Below are 16,781 nucleotides of genomic sequence, written 5' to 3' on the forward strand. Positions count from 1 at the left end.
CAGGAGAAAGCCCATAAGAAAGTCATTCCTTCAGCAGGATCACAGGAGACAACAGGGCAGGTTAGACAGGGTAGATGGTTGATGAAGCAGCACACAAACATAAACCCAGAATTTCGTCACAGCATGAATGTATTATTTATCAACTAGTATATTCCCCAGCAACTTACACTTTTAAGAAACCAGAAGGAAAAACAGGGCTCTGGATGTTTCCTTTTGACAGATTGTGTTTCACATTTTGGGCAATAATCTTGGCCCTTCTGTAATTCTTTCAGCCAAAATATTCAGACTAGCATACCAAAAATCATACTTAAAAATCCAAATTTAAGCAGCTGAATCACAAAGTGTCTTGCTTTTCTCAATTTCTATTCATGAAGGTGGACATTAGCTGGACTAATGCAACAAGAAATGAAGATGCCAGTATTTGAAATGTACTTCATATAATGAATGAGAAGCTTTTGCAAAGAGAAAAAGACGGAAGCGGACAAATCCCTATGGATTATCAATGTGTTTATCCTTCACAAAGTCTGTTAAGAAATTTAGGTTGCATTTTATTAAAGCTTCTTCTAAGCATGACATGTTTGCAGCTATCCATTATACAAGACTATCATCAGAAAGGATGAATACTTACCAGTAAGGCTCACCGAAAAGTTATACTCATCAAAAATTGTTTAATCTCTTCTCAGCTTGCCTGTATGCACAGGCGTACTAAAATGTCAGGGGCTTTGTGGGGAAGTAACTCTAAAAGGATGAGTGTTCTTGACAATGTCACCAAAGCAGAAGAGTAAGCAGATTTTCTTTTGGTAGGAAACACAAAGGTCGTTGCTTCATTTGTATGTTAAATTTACATTGTGCCAGTTCTGAAAGGTTTTTATTATTTTAAGAATGTTTTCAGTAGAAAAGATCTATAACCATTTTTCTCCAATCTTCAAAGCACCTTCAAGCAATCACAAACTCTTCTTCTAAAGATGAGTCTGATTTGTATATTTGCATGTACCGAATGAGGAAACCAGTTTCTGAAATTAAGACTAATTGTTTGTATGACAACTTGTACTTGCGACTTAAGGGTATAATTCCTTCTACTGGGGCTGGGAAAAGCTCATGAGAAACCTCCATCAGCAAGTGAAGAATTCCCTTTGGGCAGAACTGTAGAAGAAGATGGTGTAACTGAAAGCAAAGGTGCAATATTCTGGACAAGAATCAAGTCTGCAGCATCACAGTTGTGTTCTAGTCAAGAAGCTGACATAACATTGTATTTGGGGGAAAATAAAGCACACATGGTCCCATGATTGGGAACTGCAGCATAATACATATGTGCAAGAAAGGTGAATGTTACAGACATTCTGACTGAACAGGCATTTTTGAGTTGCAGTTGCATCGCTTCCATGATCATATGCTTTTATGTGAGATATTTCTTAGAATGTAAAATGACACAGGAGATAGGAGTAAAAGAACTGCAACACAAAACCCCCAAGTTCCATCAAACCACCAGCAAAACAGACACTTGGCCAACTACAGCAACAGCCCATCCCTTGAAATTCAGGAGCAGAACAGAGATTATCCACTAGCAACTCAAAATCTGCAGTGGTGTGTTCCTCCCTTGCAGGCCTCAGCACATAGTTCCTAAGGAACATTTAATCTAGTTCTTTCTACTTCTAATGTCATGAAGCATCGTAAACCCTCCTAGAAAGATTAAAAGAATCAAAGGCAAAGATATTTCTTGTATATTCTACGTGAAGTAGGAAAAGAATTCAATGTTTGTCTCATATGCGGTCTGTACAAATACTTTTGGAAACCAGAATTTCTGCTTCTGCTAGCTGAACCAGTTGGACAAAGAAACAACCACAGGAAGAACTAGGAATTGCGCTGAAAAGTAAGAATAGCCCAGTCTTACCCATCCTTTCTTTCTTTGGTTCTCAACTGCACAGGGAAGACACCATCATCACACTGGAAACATTTCAAACAGGAACAGAGAGATCTATGCATGTTAATCTGGGATGGGATTTTCCCCCAGAAGATGCAACAGCCCTCCCATTCATTCTGTACCACGTGTGTGTGGTATTGACTAGCATTCCTGTGAACGTCTTATCAACACTCTTCATGCTTCTCGGTATGTTAAAACTGTCCTTGCTCTATACAGCAGCTAAAAGAAAGCTTTAGCATCTGAGAACTGGAGTGCTGAAGTATGGAAGTTTCTTCATAAATAATAAAATTCAATTACAAGGTGTTACAAAGCAAATTTATTTGGTGACCAAATGGAACCCCATACAAAACACTGAATTTCTGACAAAACCCACCAAAAACAAGAGCAAAGACAAATGCAGGACTGTTCATAACCCTTTTCCCCCTCCTGTCTCACACAAGTTTTTCAGATTAATCACACCAGTAGTAAGTCTTGGAGACTGGGGCTTTTAATTTTAGTGTTCAATTTAACTCCATTATGTCACACCTAAAGTGAAGGAGGTAGAACTGAAACTAAAATGCTGCTTTGAAAAAACATAGTAACATAGTAAAAGCAAAGATACTCTAAACTACACCACAGACTTACTTTGGTGCAGCTGCCTGCTGCAGAGGGCACAGCAACTGCTGGTGTGTATTACAAACTACACATGCCATAGAGATACATCAGACATAGTGGGCATGAACTGAAGTTAGAAGTTGTGACCTGCCTCTATTGCCAGAAAGACACATGAATCTTTGTCACAAGTAGAACAGCATAAGGCTCCTTTGCCATGGCATAGAAATGCTGCTTCATACACACTATAGCCCTTCAACACAAAACAATACGTAGCAGCAGTACTTCACAGAATGTCCTTGGAAGCATCCAGGGTACTATTTTCTAAGGTAGTCACCAGCACTGAAGGGACAGTTCTGCCTTTCTTACATAGACCACTTATGTGCCTCCCTCCACCTGGTCAGCAATTAGTGGGGCAAGCACAACCGACCAAAAGTAGAGAGTGACAGAAGTGGAGCAAAACAGACTGTACAGATGGATAAGTACACACACAGAAGCACATCTAACTTGCCTATGTTTAAGCTTTGTGCATGTAATATGCAGGTGGGCATGGGAAAGCTGCACCTAAAATAAACATAGCCCTCAGGGCTACATGGCTTCCACACCTCCATAAACAGCATATAGATGTACCCTTATCTATCAAACTAATATGTCTCCTTTAAAGCTTTAATCCAATTACATACTTTTTATCTGAATGGCAAAATTCACTGTAGGCACTGGCCTCAAGAGCGCTTTGTCCTCTGAAATTTCTCTTCTGCTAAAGAGATCTCTGACAGACAGGACCACATCAGGCTTCACCCCTACTCTCCCCACCCCCTTTATTAAAACATTTTTTGATATAATATTTCTTTAGAGTTGAACTTCTGCCAGACAAGTATCAGTCTGGAACAAAAATTTCCTGCTTTTATTATAAACCTTTGAAAAAGAATTCAAATGGCTGGCCTACAGTAATTTAATATATTATATCTTGGCCAGTGGACTCCCGGTCCTCAAAAAAGCCCTCCAAGATCAGCAGACATAACACTTCAGGCTGCGCTGTGTTAAACAGGATCCAAATGCTACTATGTTAAGTGAGACTGAAAAATGGGATCACTCATTTCCTAAATGGGAAAAGCAGACAATTTGTATAGTCTTTTTTTCTTTACCTCACTGCTTTAAATTTTCATGGTTCACTGACTATAGACATTGTTATTTTTCTTGCAAGCACGGACAAGGCAGGCAGGTATCAAATGAGCGAAACTATGGCTTTGGACAGGTTTATGTTACTGTCCCTCCTATTGACAGCTTGACAATAGCTATTCACTACTTGACAACTGTATGTAGGTAGAATGGACTGTGATCGTCACCGACAGGCAAGAAAGACGCTGCCCTTGCTGGTTGCTGCCCCAAAGCCCAGCCAAACCCAAAACTTGCACTTGTTTCTCTCAGCAGCACAACCTGACAGAGGCAGCCATCCATACAGACCTGTGGCAGGTCAGAGCACAGACCAGGTACTCACAGTTTAAGGGGGATAATAGGCCAGTATTTGGGCTGCTTTTTGTCACAGCTTCTATCAAAGATAAGCTGCATGGCAGCCTCCATTGCCTGGATTTTTTCAGCTTCAGCACCATACAGCCTCTTCATTTCTGCCATTCGCCTTTCCCCAGGTCTTTCTGTGGGTGGCTGCACGGAACGCCCTGTCCTTTTGTGAAGGTCTTGATCAGCCTCCACGTACTGGTTCTCAGCTTCCAGCTGCTGTTGCCTCCCTGGACAAATAAACCACAAGAGATGTAAATTACTGGGATATCAACCAATCACTTTTTATTTAAACGTCTTAAAATGTTACATATTCAAATCCATGCTGGGTCTAAGGGCCGATATCCACACTTCTGAGGGTTCAGCCAACTCCTGCAACTTACAAAACAAACTGCATGTTATTTGTCCTGCTGTGCTCATTATGCATAATGACAAATTCCTACTAAATATTATGATAAAACCAGGCTGGAAGAACTGGGGAGAAAGGAAGAAGATCCTGGAACTTAATCCTAAAAATGTAAAAAACCTCTGAATTAGTAATAACGTAAAAATTGTCATTGCTTACTTCTTCCCCTCGTATACCTCTTAAAGAGAAAAAAACTAAAAACCCAAACCAATCCCCCCTCCAAAAATCCAAAAACCGAACAAGAGAGCTGTTTCCAAAGTAATGACTTAGCAGCTGAGATAGGGAAACAATGCGCAGGACAATGCAACTTCAGCTGAACCATAGCGAAGAGAAAATGTAATCAGTTACTACGCTATGAAAATGAACAGACTGCTCTGTCATGTAAGCGGCTGCCATTAAGTGCATCCAGTGAAACACAGCTGTAAGTGTTGTGTTTAGATAAACTATCCAATCTCATCCATTTCTCAAGACTTGCAGAGTTCACAACTGGCAGCATTACTGCTATTGCTTTGAAGACAAGCCAAAACAGCACACAAATCCCTGCATCAATTCTTTTAAAAAGGATTTCACAGTATGTTAGAGATTGGAAGGGACCTCGAAAGATCATCTAGTCCAATGATTTAAAACAGTTGAGAGTGGTGAAACATTGTCATCAAAAATCCTCTTTGGGAAGCCCAATCAGGAATCAAAGAACTTGATTTTGTGTGCCCAAAGTTACCTCTACTTCCTGGCTGGTGCTCTGATGGAACAAATAATGCTCTGTGAAGTTAAAACAGCAAAGTGCTATACAAGACTCCCCTCTTACGGGGACATTTCTACAAGATGAAGAAAATCACCTGGCAGTTGGACTCCTTTGGCGATCAGTAAAAAACGAGGGCTGTCAAAGCCTCATCACAGCAACAGTTCACTACTAATGACAGCACTTTTTTTTTTTTAACCTCCAAAGGGACAGAGTATCCACCACTCAGGATGCATTAGTCACATACAGGACATGCTTCTCAGCATTTGGTGCTATGTACCTCTTCCCTCCTTCCCCTAAGACAGAGATTTAGCTTCCACTAAACACAACATCTGCAAACCCTAACCTAAAGTTAAATATCCTGACATATCTGTGTCAAACATCTGCAGTTTATTTTTACAGTGGAAAGTACTGTACAGAGCAGCCAACTGTCTGTCAGTCTTCCTAAATGAATTACCCCTCATTCACAGAAAATAGGTATTTTAAACAGTATACTCAGAAACTTCAATTTTTGCATCTGTCTGACAGGGCCACAGAAAGCTTTTGTCCTGTCATTCCAAACACCATCCACAGTTTTGTGTTGGTAGCCAAAGGACAGACAGAAGGGCTTGAAAGGCTATTAGAATCCATTCCAGAGAGCTGCTTCACTTTTTGCTTTAAAGGCACACCCCTGAAGGGAGCTTCACTGCCAGAATTCATGAGGAAACATACATTAGAGTCTGTATGTGTTTTTGGAAGAGTCAGATTTATTTGGTGTCAGGCCATTTTAACCAGAAGGTCTAAATTAAAAGAACTAACATTGCCTAAGAAGGGCCAAGCACTATGTGGATAGGCTATGGCACCCAGGCTGTGACTACAGAGGCCCCTTGCATTCCATTGATGCAAACTTTCTGGGACACCAGACTGCCCACAACTAGGTAACATGCTTTTAAGCATGAACTTGATGCAACATACACTGAACAGTTAGAAAAAATCTGTGCTGGAAAATGACTCTCATTGTAGGTTGTGCAGCAAAATTGGCTGGGCAATGAATGGAACCCAGATTTGTTGGCTCTCCTGGGCCACAGAGATAATGCCTTGTATTTCTGTATTGCCCATGGAAATTTTTTATTCATTAGTTCCATAGCTGCATGCTAGAGACAACTGCTTCCTTGCTTGTCTGCCATAGAATGCTCTCTGACAGCTCATTGCACAACTAGTACTTAAGAAAAATTAATTTCTCTGGAGACAGATAATGAATTCTTTGGTTTGGAAATTAAATAGGTCTGTAGCAGAAGCTTTATGATGGATGAGTGGATTACAGTTTAGTGTGCGTCATCTCCAATTTGTAGCAGAGAGTAGTTCATGAACCCACAGATCTTAATGTTAGCAATCAAAATAATAATACCAATTTAAATTGCATTCTCAAAATTACCTACAAAAATCTGAAGCATAATGTTTACTTTACACTAATCAGATGTACTGCCTTTAACTTTCTAACCTGAATCTCACTATTCCATAGCTACTGCTTAAAAATTTCCAGAGTGACTCTATTGCAGAGTCTCAGACATGTAAATCAGGTCTAGAGTCCAGACAGAGGCTGAGGACAGAAATCTGCTACAGTGACCTACTATTTTTTGCACCAAAGGCTGAATTTGAGCATAGAACATGGCAGCTGCTGCTGGTAAATATAACTGTAACTGTGTGAAATATGCTGCTGTTTCAAATCAGTTATTGTTATGGTAGTATCTCTCCAGAAATCTCCACTGACCATGACAGCGCTACTTGCTGTCACAGTCAGTCAAGGGAAGAACAGCCATGGAACTAAATGGGTATGTAAACTACTGCTTTTCCAAGAGCAGTATTTCCACCCAAACACAAAGATAAGAAATAGATGACAGCAGAGAAAGTTTTGTCCTGTTGAGGTGCATGCTAAACCTTCTTTGGTGGGGCAGGGGTCGGGAAATTGAACTGCTCTTCTTTCCAGCAGCCTGCTTCTTTCTGTTACCTCAAGATTTACTTTGAAAACATACAAAGCAATAAATCTGCAGCTAAATGGGTAACTACCTCTTCATCAAGATTACAAGAAGCCTCTGACAATGTAAAAAAAAACACCAAACAAAAAAAAAAATTCTCTATAGCCCTAAACCTATAGAGTTAACTAGAATTTCTCTGAAGCAAGCACCAAACAGCCATCCATGAATTAGATAACAAGGTTTATGAAAACCCTAATTCTGAGCCTGCAGCATTACGTCCCCAGCTCATTCTCAAGTCATAGTTTCACACTCCAGATTTATAAGTCATTGTGCTGCCAAGTTATAAATGTGAAACAAATAATTTTTACACAGTTCTAAGTAGTTCCTCCTTCCACTTCACACAGTGAAGAATGTGCTTTCTTTTACAGCATGCAGCTTCAATCACTGGCAAGCTTCCCCCATCATGGAACACTATCTTGCAAATGTTCACAAGGCAGGCAGGCAGCTGCAGTGGTTGCTGGTCCCTGTGCAAAAGAAATGTATTGCGGACATTTTCCTAATTGGTCAGGTCTATTTCTTTCCAAAGATACTTTTCATCTCTTCAAGATCTTTTCAGAATTAACTTACTCCCACCAAGTCCCGTTCTGCTGGGAAGTCATCACTACCTGGCCAAAACTAGTTGAGATATCTTTTTCCAAAAACAGTAAAGCCTTTATTTCTTCATATTTAAGGAATACGTAACTCATACTGCATCCTGAACATCACCAATGATTCCAGGCCTTTTGAAAAAAATTTTGGGGTGGTTGTTTCTTCCCTTCCCCCCCCCCCCCCTTTTATGGACGACTTAATCTAGGATATCCTAGCTGAAAAGTAAACAAATATAGACAATTACCTTCATCCTCAGGGAGTGCCAAAAGCAGGATAAGCAGTAACTAGTATATTAGCTATTCACTGCATTTATATGTGCACAAATGCTCTCTTACACACTTTCAGAAAAACCATGACCTAAGCTCTTTAAGACATAAGCTGTTTTCCCCATAGGCCCTTAGAAAATCAGACCAGTTATTTCTCTTATTTTATAAAAAGGAAAATGTTACAAACTTTCGGTAAGTTTGACTCATTTTGCTCTTCCCTCTTTGTAATATCCTTTGAGAAGCTTAAGCAGTAACAAAAAAGATCTCCTCTCTGGAATTCATTCCTTTTGTCATTAAAATAAAAAGAAAACAAAACCACCAAAACAAGAAAAAAACCCAACCCTAAACCTAAAACCCAAATAAATTCCCTTATTTGGAGAGAAGTCTTCATGGAGAGACTTTTCAACATTAAAAGGAGATGAAACTTGGGAGGGTAATTATCTATGTTGGATTTTTATGACAGATTTATACCCAACATTGTGTGGTTTGTCATATCATTTTTAGCTCTTAGTGTTTATACATCCAACCCTCAGCTCACTGTAACCAGTGATCATACACAGCATGGCAATTTTTTTTATACAGACAACCTTCTCCACAGCTTTCTAGGTGCTCACACCCTGCAGTCTGCCATATTCTGCCCCACATGATTGTAGTTATGGCAAGAGACCAAGAGCTTGCTCCTCTTAAGCGTCAAATGGCCTTTACTGACTGTGAGCTTCTTGCTTAGTTAGCACATTATTCTTCAAGCAAATAATGCACTTTCCCCAGCCTTGATCTGCTTTTTCTTTTCCATGATTTCAGCCTGACCTATACCCCTGTTCACATATTTTGCTGCTTATTTCAATGCTGAATGATTTTCTGTTACTGCTGCATGTGCACTTTCTGAACTTTCTCATCTTGTCGTAAATGCTACCTGAACTGATCTTGGGCAGCCCCCGCTAACAGAGTTAAAAAAACTACCCATTTCTATTGATTAAAAACTCCTAGTTCTCTCTTTGAATGCCACTTCCCACAAGCCTATCTGCTGTGTTGAATGTTCTGCCCACACAAACTTCTCAATGCAAAATGCCAGCCTCTTCATCTCCCTAGAAAAGCTGTGTACCTTTACAATAAACTTACGTATGAGTTTTTCTGAGGTGATAACATCAGACCATTTTATTATGCCCATACTTGCATGAACCAGGCATACCATGGGGAAAACCAAAATCTTTGCCTAAAGGAATTACAACAAAATAAGCATTTAAAACTGGGGATTTGTAAACAGGATATTCAAGGAGTTTAATTTCTACAGAGATCAACAGAGGTCTGGATTTCCAGAGGGCTGTCATCTCAAGAATTACTCTTCATCAAGTGCAAAGCTTTGCAGAATGAGAGTTTCCATCAGTGGGAGCCTGTGAGATACAAACAATTGTGACTTACCCCCACATCTCTAAAGATAAAACATTCTGGGTCACTGAAAACATCATGGTCTGGCTTGCTGAAGGGTTACTTTGAAACATCAAATAACTTACAGAAATTATGGAAACATACTGAAAGAAGAGAGTGAAGATTATAGTGGAATGAACAGCCTCATTCTGGCTATAAGTTGGTTTGGAGAAAATAGACTTATGCTTAAACTCCTTAAATTTAAAAAAATAGTGCTTGCAAAAAAGCAAGAAAAAGATAACAGATGACACAATGTAACTTCCCCCTTCCCATTTTTAACAGGAGAAGCCCAATCTTCAAAGAAGTGGAGACAGCCAGGCCGTATCTTACCATGCCAGCAGTCCAACCTATGCACAAAACTCAAATGCTGTAGCTGGCTTGAAAACACCAATTTGGAATAAAAGTGACTTTTTGGGGGGAATAACTGCCTGCAACAATAACCTCTCAGCATCCAGAGTCACAACCACCCTGACAAAAAAAAACCAAACAAAAAATGCTGAAAATATTAAATTCACAAGTATCTAACGTTGACAAGTTTTCCATCTGCTAGTTGAGGAGGGAATGAGTTAAAAGAAATCAAATATTTCACCACATATATCTACAAGTAATGCAATATTCTCAAGAAAAAAGAAAATGTTCTGTTACAAGCTTTGAAGCAAGAGCAGATGTGATTGCTTGGCAAGCTTGTGGCAGTCTGAAACCATGGTTCCATGGACATTTTTCTTGCCTCAGCTACAAAACCAGCTTATGCAGTTTCTGCTCCCCTCCTTCTTCCTCAGCTTCATGCTCCAGCTCCCTCCCAGGCCCCTCCAGGATCCTGCTACAATTGTCTAAGGGGCCACACAAGGAATCCTTAAAAAATCCCATCAACAAAAAAAACTTCCACCCCAACAAGTTATATTTAATCCTGGTACAGTTCAGTGTCTTGGCACCACACATGCTGAAGTAAAGGGGCACCACTGGAGCAGGACTGAATGGCTAGGAAGAAAAACTGCTTAATGTCACTTTGGCACAGAGACATGTTCAGTGAAACACAGTCTGACTGAAAACCTATTGGTAAAAGCAGGAAACAGTCTAAGGTGAAAGAGTGTGCTCCCCAAGAAAGACATGGTTGCAACAAGCTGTCTAAGCAGACAGCATTGCAAATCTGAAGTACTCAGTTTGATACCTTCTCTTTCACTGTAATACAGATTTTCTAATCATTTTGAAGAGGTCAGTTCTGTAGAAACAAGGGAAAGCTACTTAACAAGACTGCAGAGAAACTAGTTTTGAAATCAGAATTAATAGTAAGCCAGGAAGTAAGGTTACAACCAAGGCGTTCCACTTCCAGGTTTGCTACTGGGTGGTACGTATCACTCTCCAGTTAATTAAGCACATGCCTCACTGTAATAATCTGTGAAATGATTTTCATACTTTCCTACCTGACAGAGTTTTAAAGAATTAATTATCTCACATTATTTTGAAATCTGTGGGTTAAGCAACTGGCAGAAAGTTACACAGTAAACCAGAGAACAAAGAAACTGATTACTATTTTAGAACTAGGATTAAAACCCAAGAAAGGTTGTCTTGTGGTCTCCAAAACTAACTGCCAAAGATCCTAGATGGAAACAATACAAGCCTTCATGTCCATGTTTACACTAGCAGTAGGTTATACTGGTTACCGCCCAGCTAAACAAGAAAGCACCTTTCTTCTATTCTCTTCTAGTACCTTCCACAATGAAACCCTTAAGAAGGAACAGTCTTATCCCAACCAGAAAATGAACTGAAACAATCAAACCCCATAAACACCAAACAAACAGCTAACCCAGTGGAACCCCAAGTGAAAGCCTTCTCTAGAAATCTGAATCAGATAATGTATTATAATCAGATATATGCATGTGCATCTAGGACAGAAAACACGCAGGTGAGCCCAGAGCAACCAGGTGTCTGTATCACACCAAAGATACCAAGATGTCCAGGCTGTATGCTTGTGATGGAATTAAATGGTGAGGAAGCTGCTGATCAGCCACTGCTTAGAAATTAGTACAGGATCAGGCACTGGCAGCTGCCTCTACTAAGGATCAAGTCTGCAGCAATAAGATTAAATGCAGGCCAGCTGACTCTGCACTCCCATCCCCCAAAACAACTCCAATCTGTCACTGATGGCAACAATGCTGACGCCAGACAAAGACACCAGTGCTAGAGTAAACAGAAGGATTACTTAAATCTATATATAACTGTATCCATATATACACACACATTTGTGGAACAGTCAGAGGAGACTGAACAAGGAAATGCTCAAAATTAAAAGCGCTTCTTTAAAAAGAAACCAGCACACTGAAGAAACATGAGTTTCACAATCATTTTTTGTGTGTGCCCTGCATAGAAATTAAGCACATGCACTTGGAAGAAAGTGTTCCATGATGTAGTGTGCCGGACAGCTAATACAGAAAGTTTGATGCTTACACACACACACAGAAAATAAATATATAAAGGAAGTAGCTTGTGTTAGTCTTCCTAATCAAACCTGCATATTCAAACTTCATCCTGAAATACCTTTCTTGACTCCAGCCACAAACTACACTGCTAAACTCAAGTCTGGTTTATTGCATGAGATGAGAAAGCAGCTCAGTAGTATCTGCAGGGAAGTCTGCTACTTGACGAACAGCATTTGAAAAACAATTCCTTGTGACCATGTCACTGATTTTCTGAAAGGAAGCATACTCAGGTTATGAACTGACCTTTCAGCTAACTGGCATGTCCAGAACTTAGCATTACCTACCGCTGACATGTGGAATTAAATAAAAATCTCTGACCCAGATAAACTAATTTCAGCAAGTAAATATTTGGGTTTTCTTTCCATGCTGTTAGTAAACTACAGTGTGCTGCCTGACCAATCATTTTAAAAGAGACACCTGGAAACAGGGTCAAACTAATGGAATCAGCAAAATATATTACGTCCTGGGAAAGAAAGAGATGAGAGGTAGCTTTGTAAACTTAAGTTTACTTCTGACCTGAGCTTCTCATTGCTCATTTCAACATTCTATTAAATTAAACATGCTGAAATACATGACGATAAATGCTATGCCCAGTATTAAAATCACAACAAAAAACTTTCCCGAGCTGAGCAGCTCCAGAGAGGAGCCTTCAGCACCGGAGCGAGGGGAAACCCCGCGTCCAGGAGCCTCAGCTCCGAGCGGCGAGAGCCACCCAGGGAGCCTCGAGCCCTCGCCGGGCCTTGCCCAGGAGCCGGCAGCTCCGCTGAGGCGGGCGGGGACTCGCAGGGGGCGGAGCCAGGAGGGACGGCCCCGCCCTGAGCGGAGAAAACACGGCTTAAGGAGCGCGAGCGAGGCGGAGCGCTGCGCGGCAGTCAGGGTGTCAGGCAGTCCGGGCGGCCAGGGATCAGGTTAGGAAAGCCAAGCCGCAGAATTAAATCTAGCCAGGGATGTGAAAGAGAACAGGCAGGGATTCTATAGGCATGCAGCAAACAAAAGACAGACTAGGGATAATGTGGGCCCTCTCAGGAAGCCATCAGGAGAACCGGCTACTCTGCATTTGGAGAAGGCTGAGGTTCTTAGTGACTTCTTTGCCTCGGTCTTCACTGGCAAATGCTCTGACCAAACCACCCAAGACTTGGAAGGCAGACGCAGGGACTGTGAGAAAGAAAACCTTGGGCCCACTGTACGAGAGGGTCTGGTTCGAGACCATCGTAAGAACCTGAATGTGCAAAGTCCATGAGACCTGATGAAATCCATCCGTGGGTCCTGAAGGAGCTGGCGAATGAAGTTGCTAAGCCACTGTCTATCATATTTGAAAATTCACAGCAGTCAGGTGAAGTTCCCGACGACCGGGAAAAGGAAAATATAACCCCCATTTTTAAGAAGGGGAAAACAGATGACCTGGGGAACTACAGACCACTCAGTCTCACCTCTGTGGCTGGCAAAATCTTGGAGCAGATTCTCCTAGAAGGCATGCTAAGGCACATGAAAAACAACAAGGTGCTTGGTGACAGCCAGCATGGCTTCACTAAGGGGAAATCCTGCCTGACCAATTCGGTGGCCTTCTATGATGGGGCTACGGAACTGATGGACAGGGGTAGAGCAGCTGATGTCATCTACATGGACTTGTGCAAAGCGTTCGACACTGTCCCACATAACATCCTTGTCTCTAAATTGGAGAGACATCAATGTGATGGATGGACCACTCGGTGGATAAAGAACTGGCTGGATGGCCACACGCAAAGAGTTGTGGTCAATGGCTCAATGTCCAGCTGGAGACCAGTAACGAGTGGTGTCCCTCAGGGATCAGTGTTGGGACCGGTCTTGTTCAACATCTCTGTTGGTGACATGGACAGTGGGATTGAGTGCGCCCTCAGCAAGTTTGCCGATGACACCAAGCTGTGTGGTTCGGTTGATATGCTGGAGGGAAGGAATGCCATCCAGAGGGACCTGGACATGCTTGTGAGGTGGCTGATGCCAACCTCATGAAGTTTAACCATGCCAAGTGCAAGGTCCTACACCTGGGTTGGAGCAATCCCAGGCACAGCTACAGGCTGGGCAGAGAAGAGATTCAGAGCAGCCCTGCAGAGAAGGAATTGGGGGTGTTGGTGATGAGAAAATGAACATGAGCCGGCAGCGTGTGCTTGCAGCCCAGAAAGCCAAACGTATCCTGGGCTGCATCAGAAGGAATGTGACTAGCAGGACAAAGGAGGTGTTCCTGCCCCTCTACTCTGCTCTTGTGAGACCTCACCTGGAGTATTGTGTGCAGTTCTGGTGTCCTCAACATAAAAAGGACATGGAACTGTTGGAACAAGTCCAGAGGAGGGCCACGAGGATGATCAGGGGACTGGAGCACCTCCTGTATGAAGACAGGCTGAGAAAGTTGGGGCTGTTCAGCCTGGAGAAGACTGCGTGGAGACCTCATAGCAGCCTTCCAGTATCTGAAGGGGTCTACAAGGATGCCAGAGAAGGACTCTTCATCAGGGACTGTACTGACAGGACAAGGAGTAATGTGTTCAAACTTAAATAGGGGAAGTTTAGGTTAGATACATGGAGGAAGTTCTTTACTGTGAGATTGGTGAGGCACTGGAATGGGAAGCTGTCAATGCTAGATCCCTGGCAGTGTGCAAGGCCAGGTTGGATGGAGTCTTGGGTGACACAGTTTAGTGTGAGGTGTCCCTGCCCATGGCAGGGGGGCTGGAACTAGATGACCTTAAGGTCCTTTCCAACCCTAACTATTCTATGATTGGGAAAATATGCCTATATCTATAAGAAGCCTATCAGAAAACCTACAGATACGCATCTGTCGTACCTTCTGCAAAAGGGAAATGTTTGACACTAGAAATACTTCCAGAGTCAGTTGCTGGAGTCGAAGTTTGAGCACTGTCTTCTTTCCAAAAGGCAGCTGGGGTCCTGACCTGACCTTCAGAGTTAAGCTGTACTTCTTAGCAACTGGGAAGCTTCTGTTGCTTCAGTGGGGCAATTCTCACAGGAAGGAAGTGTGTAATTAACTTGAGAAAGAGAAGACTTTACATGAGGAGAGCCATCAGACTAAAAGCCCATCTAGCCTGACACTGCATTCATGACAGAGGCCAATGACTAATGCCAAGGGAAGAATGCAAAATCAGGGTATGTAAATAACTACACATCACCAACTTTATGTACTGACAAATGGAGAGATGAGAAAAAGGCAGATACTTCTTGCACTTTTCCAAAGTCATCCAGATGCTCTGCCATCTACTACCTCAACACCTCCTCCACCAACATATCACACATGATGCAGTCTACATAGTCTGGACTCTTCTACAGATTTTCAGCTTCCTCCCCACCATACCAGTGGCCAAAAAGCCCAAAGCAATGACAAGAGATGAATCTTCAAGTGAGTCTTCCAACCCTTCTGCTTAGCAACCACATCAGAAATTGCAGACCTTCTAGATATGAAGGTGCTCTGCAAGCTTGTGCAGAGTGGGAGAACAGCGGCATTGACTTGCTAGCATATGAAGAATCATATTAAAATTGAGGCCCAGCATGATCTTTGGAGACCTACATTCCTTGGCAGAGTTTCTCCAATTACTATTAACAGAGAGCTGACTTTCAGCTCAACAACCACCACTTCAGCAATTACAAATGAAATTAAACCCACAAGATTCTTATCCAGCTAAATGTGAACAGCAGCAATCAATAGCGTAACACTCATGCTATTTATTTAGTATAAATCTAATTTCAGTACAAATATCCATTTCAGATTTATTTTCTATTTTACATTGCCTCCGTGATTTCAGTGTACTGCAGAGCAGTGTTACGACAACTTAGACATATGTCCTTGAAAATATCAGGGTGAAAGCTTTGGTGGCCAAACAAACAGGTTTGGGTACTTTGGAAGCCAATAGCAATTATAACACCAATGAACAGCTGGATCAATCTATACTGAATAATTCATATGGCTGCAGCACAACTCTTTCTTGGTGTGCTGTCACATCAACCTGATAGAAAGAGAAGTGCTATCACCCCTCTAGTGCCTTAAACCACAACACTAGTACAGGTCCAAATAAAAAGAAAATGGACACAAATTCCTAGTGCAGCACAGTGCTTTAGATTCCTTGATATGGGCTTCATAGCAGATCACATCACAAGGTAGGACAGCTGCTTAACACAGCCACTGGAAAAGACAACACTGACAATGTCTCCTTGCACCTTGGGGTTTAAGATGCTCCATCCTTTGGCTACAAATTACTGTCTCCCTTCTTCCTGGAAGGCATGGATGGAAGAGAGAGATTATTATTTTGGACATCTGTTTCTAAATTCCACCTCTGTTGCAAGCTTTTATGGATCTAGCCCCAAACGGCATGTCCAAGGCCATCATGGAAGTCCGTAAAGGGCACCCAAGTCTGAGATGGGGAGCCTAACAGCCTCTGTCTGTCTCTCTCACTCCATTTTGAGTATGCGAGGTAATTAGATTCAAAAAGACCCAGGCAGACAGAAGTCTCTGAACTCTCAGTTTCTGCCTCTGCAGCACCCACATCTCCCAAATGACAAAGGATGTGAATTCCATCTGTATGCTTCTGATAAAACTGAGGCACAGTGAGAGATGTTGAAAAGGAAATGACGCCTTTGAAGTCTTGGTATTAACAACACCCAATAAAATTAACAGGGGTAAATGTTGTGTCTCCAAGCAAATCTGTACAAGAAGTTTACTTTATAACAGATACATCTAAAATGTGTAACACTTGAGATATTTTGCTGCCCTGGTCTCTTGTAGATTCTTAGCAGATTTTGTAGATAAAGAGCACTGGTTTTTCACAATTACTCCACTGTTGAAACTTTAAACATTCTTGGTA

The 16,781-nt window shown here is 41.7% G+C and overlaps 1 protein-coding gene across 5 annotated transcripts in view; it reads right to left on the bottom strand.

The window, feature by feature from the left end:
* Positions 1-2,214: 2,214 nt before the first annotated feature.
* GEMIN8 (gem nuclear organelle associated protein 8) overlaps positions 2,215-16,781 on the bottom strand; it is a 29,477-nt gene continuing 14,910 nt past the window's right edge. For all 5 annotated transcript variants that reach the window (XM_061459956.1, XM_061459953.1, XM_061459955.1 and 2 more), the window contains exon 5: positions 2,215-4,257. In XM_061459956.1, the coding sequence (XP_061315940.1) occupies positions 4,007-4,257 (251 nt within the window). In that variant the 3' untranslated portion in view covers positions 2,215-4,006. The remainder of the gene's footprint in view (positions 4,258-16,781) is intronic.

Source organism: Pezoporus flaviventris, unplaced genomic scaffold (assembly GCF_033815535.1).
Source record: "Pezoporus flaviventris isolate CSIRO_AGI_PZ_B2104156 unplaced genomic scaffold, CSIRO_AGI_Pfla_v1 ptg000030l, whole genome shotgun sequence".
In the NCBI taxonomy this organism is placed as follows: domain Eukaryota; kingdom Metazoa; phylum Chordata; class Aves; order Psittaciformes; family Psittacidae; genus Pezoporus; species Pezoporus flaviventris.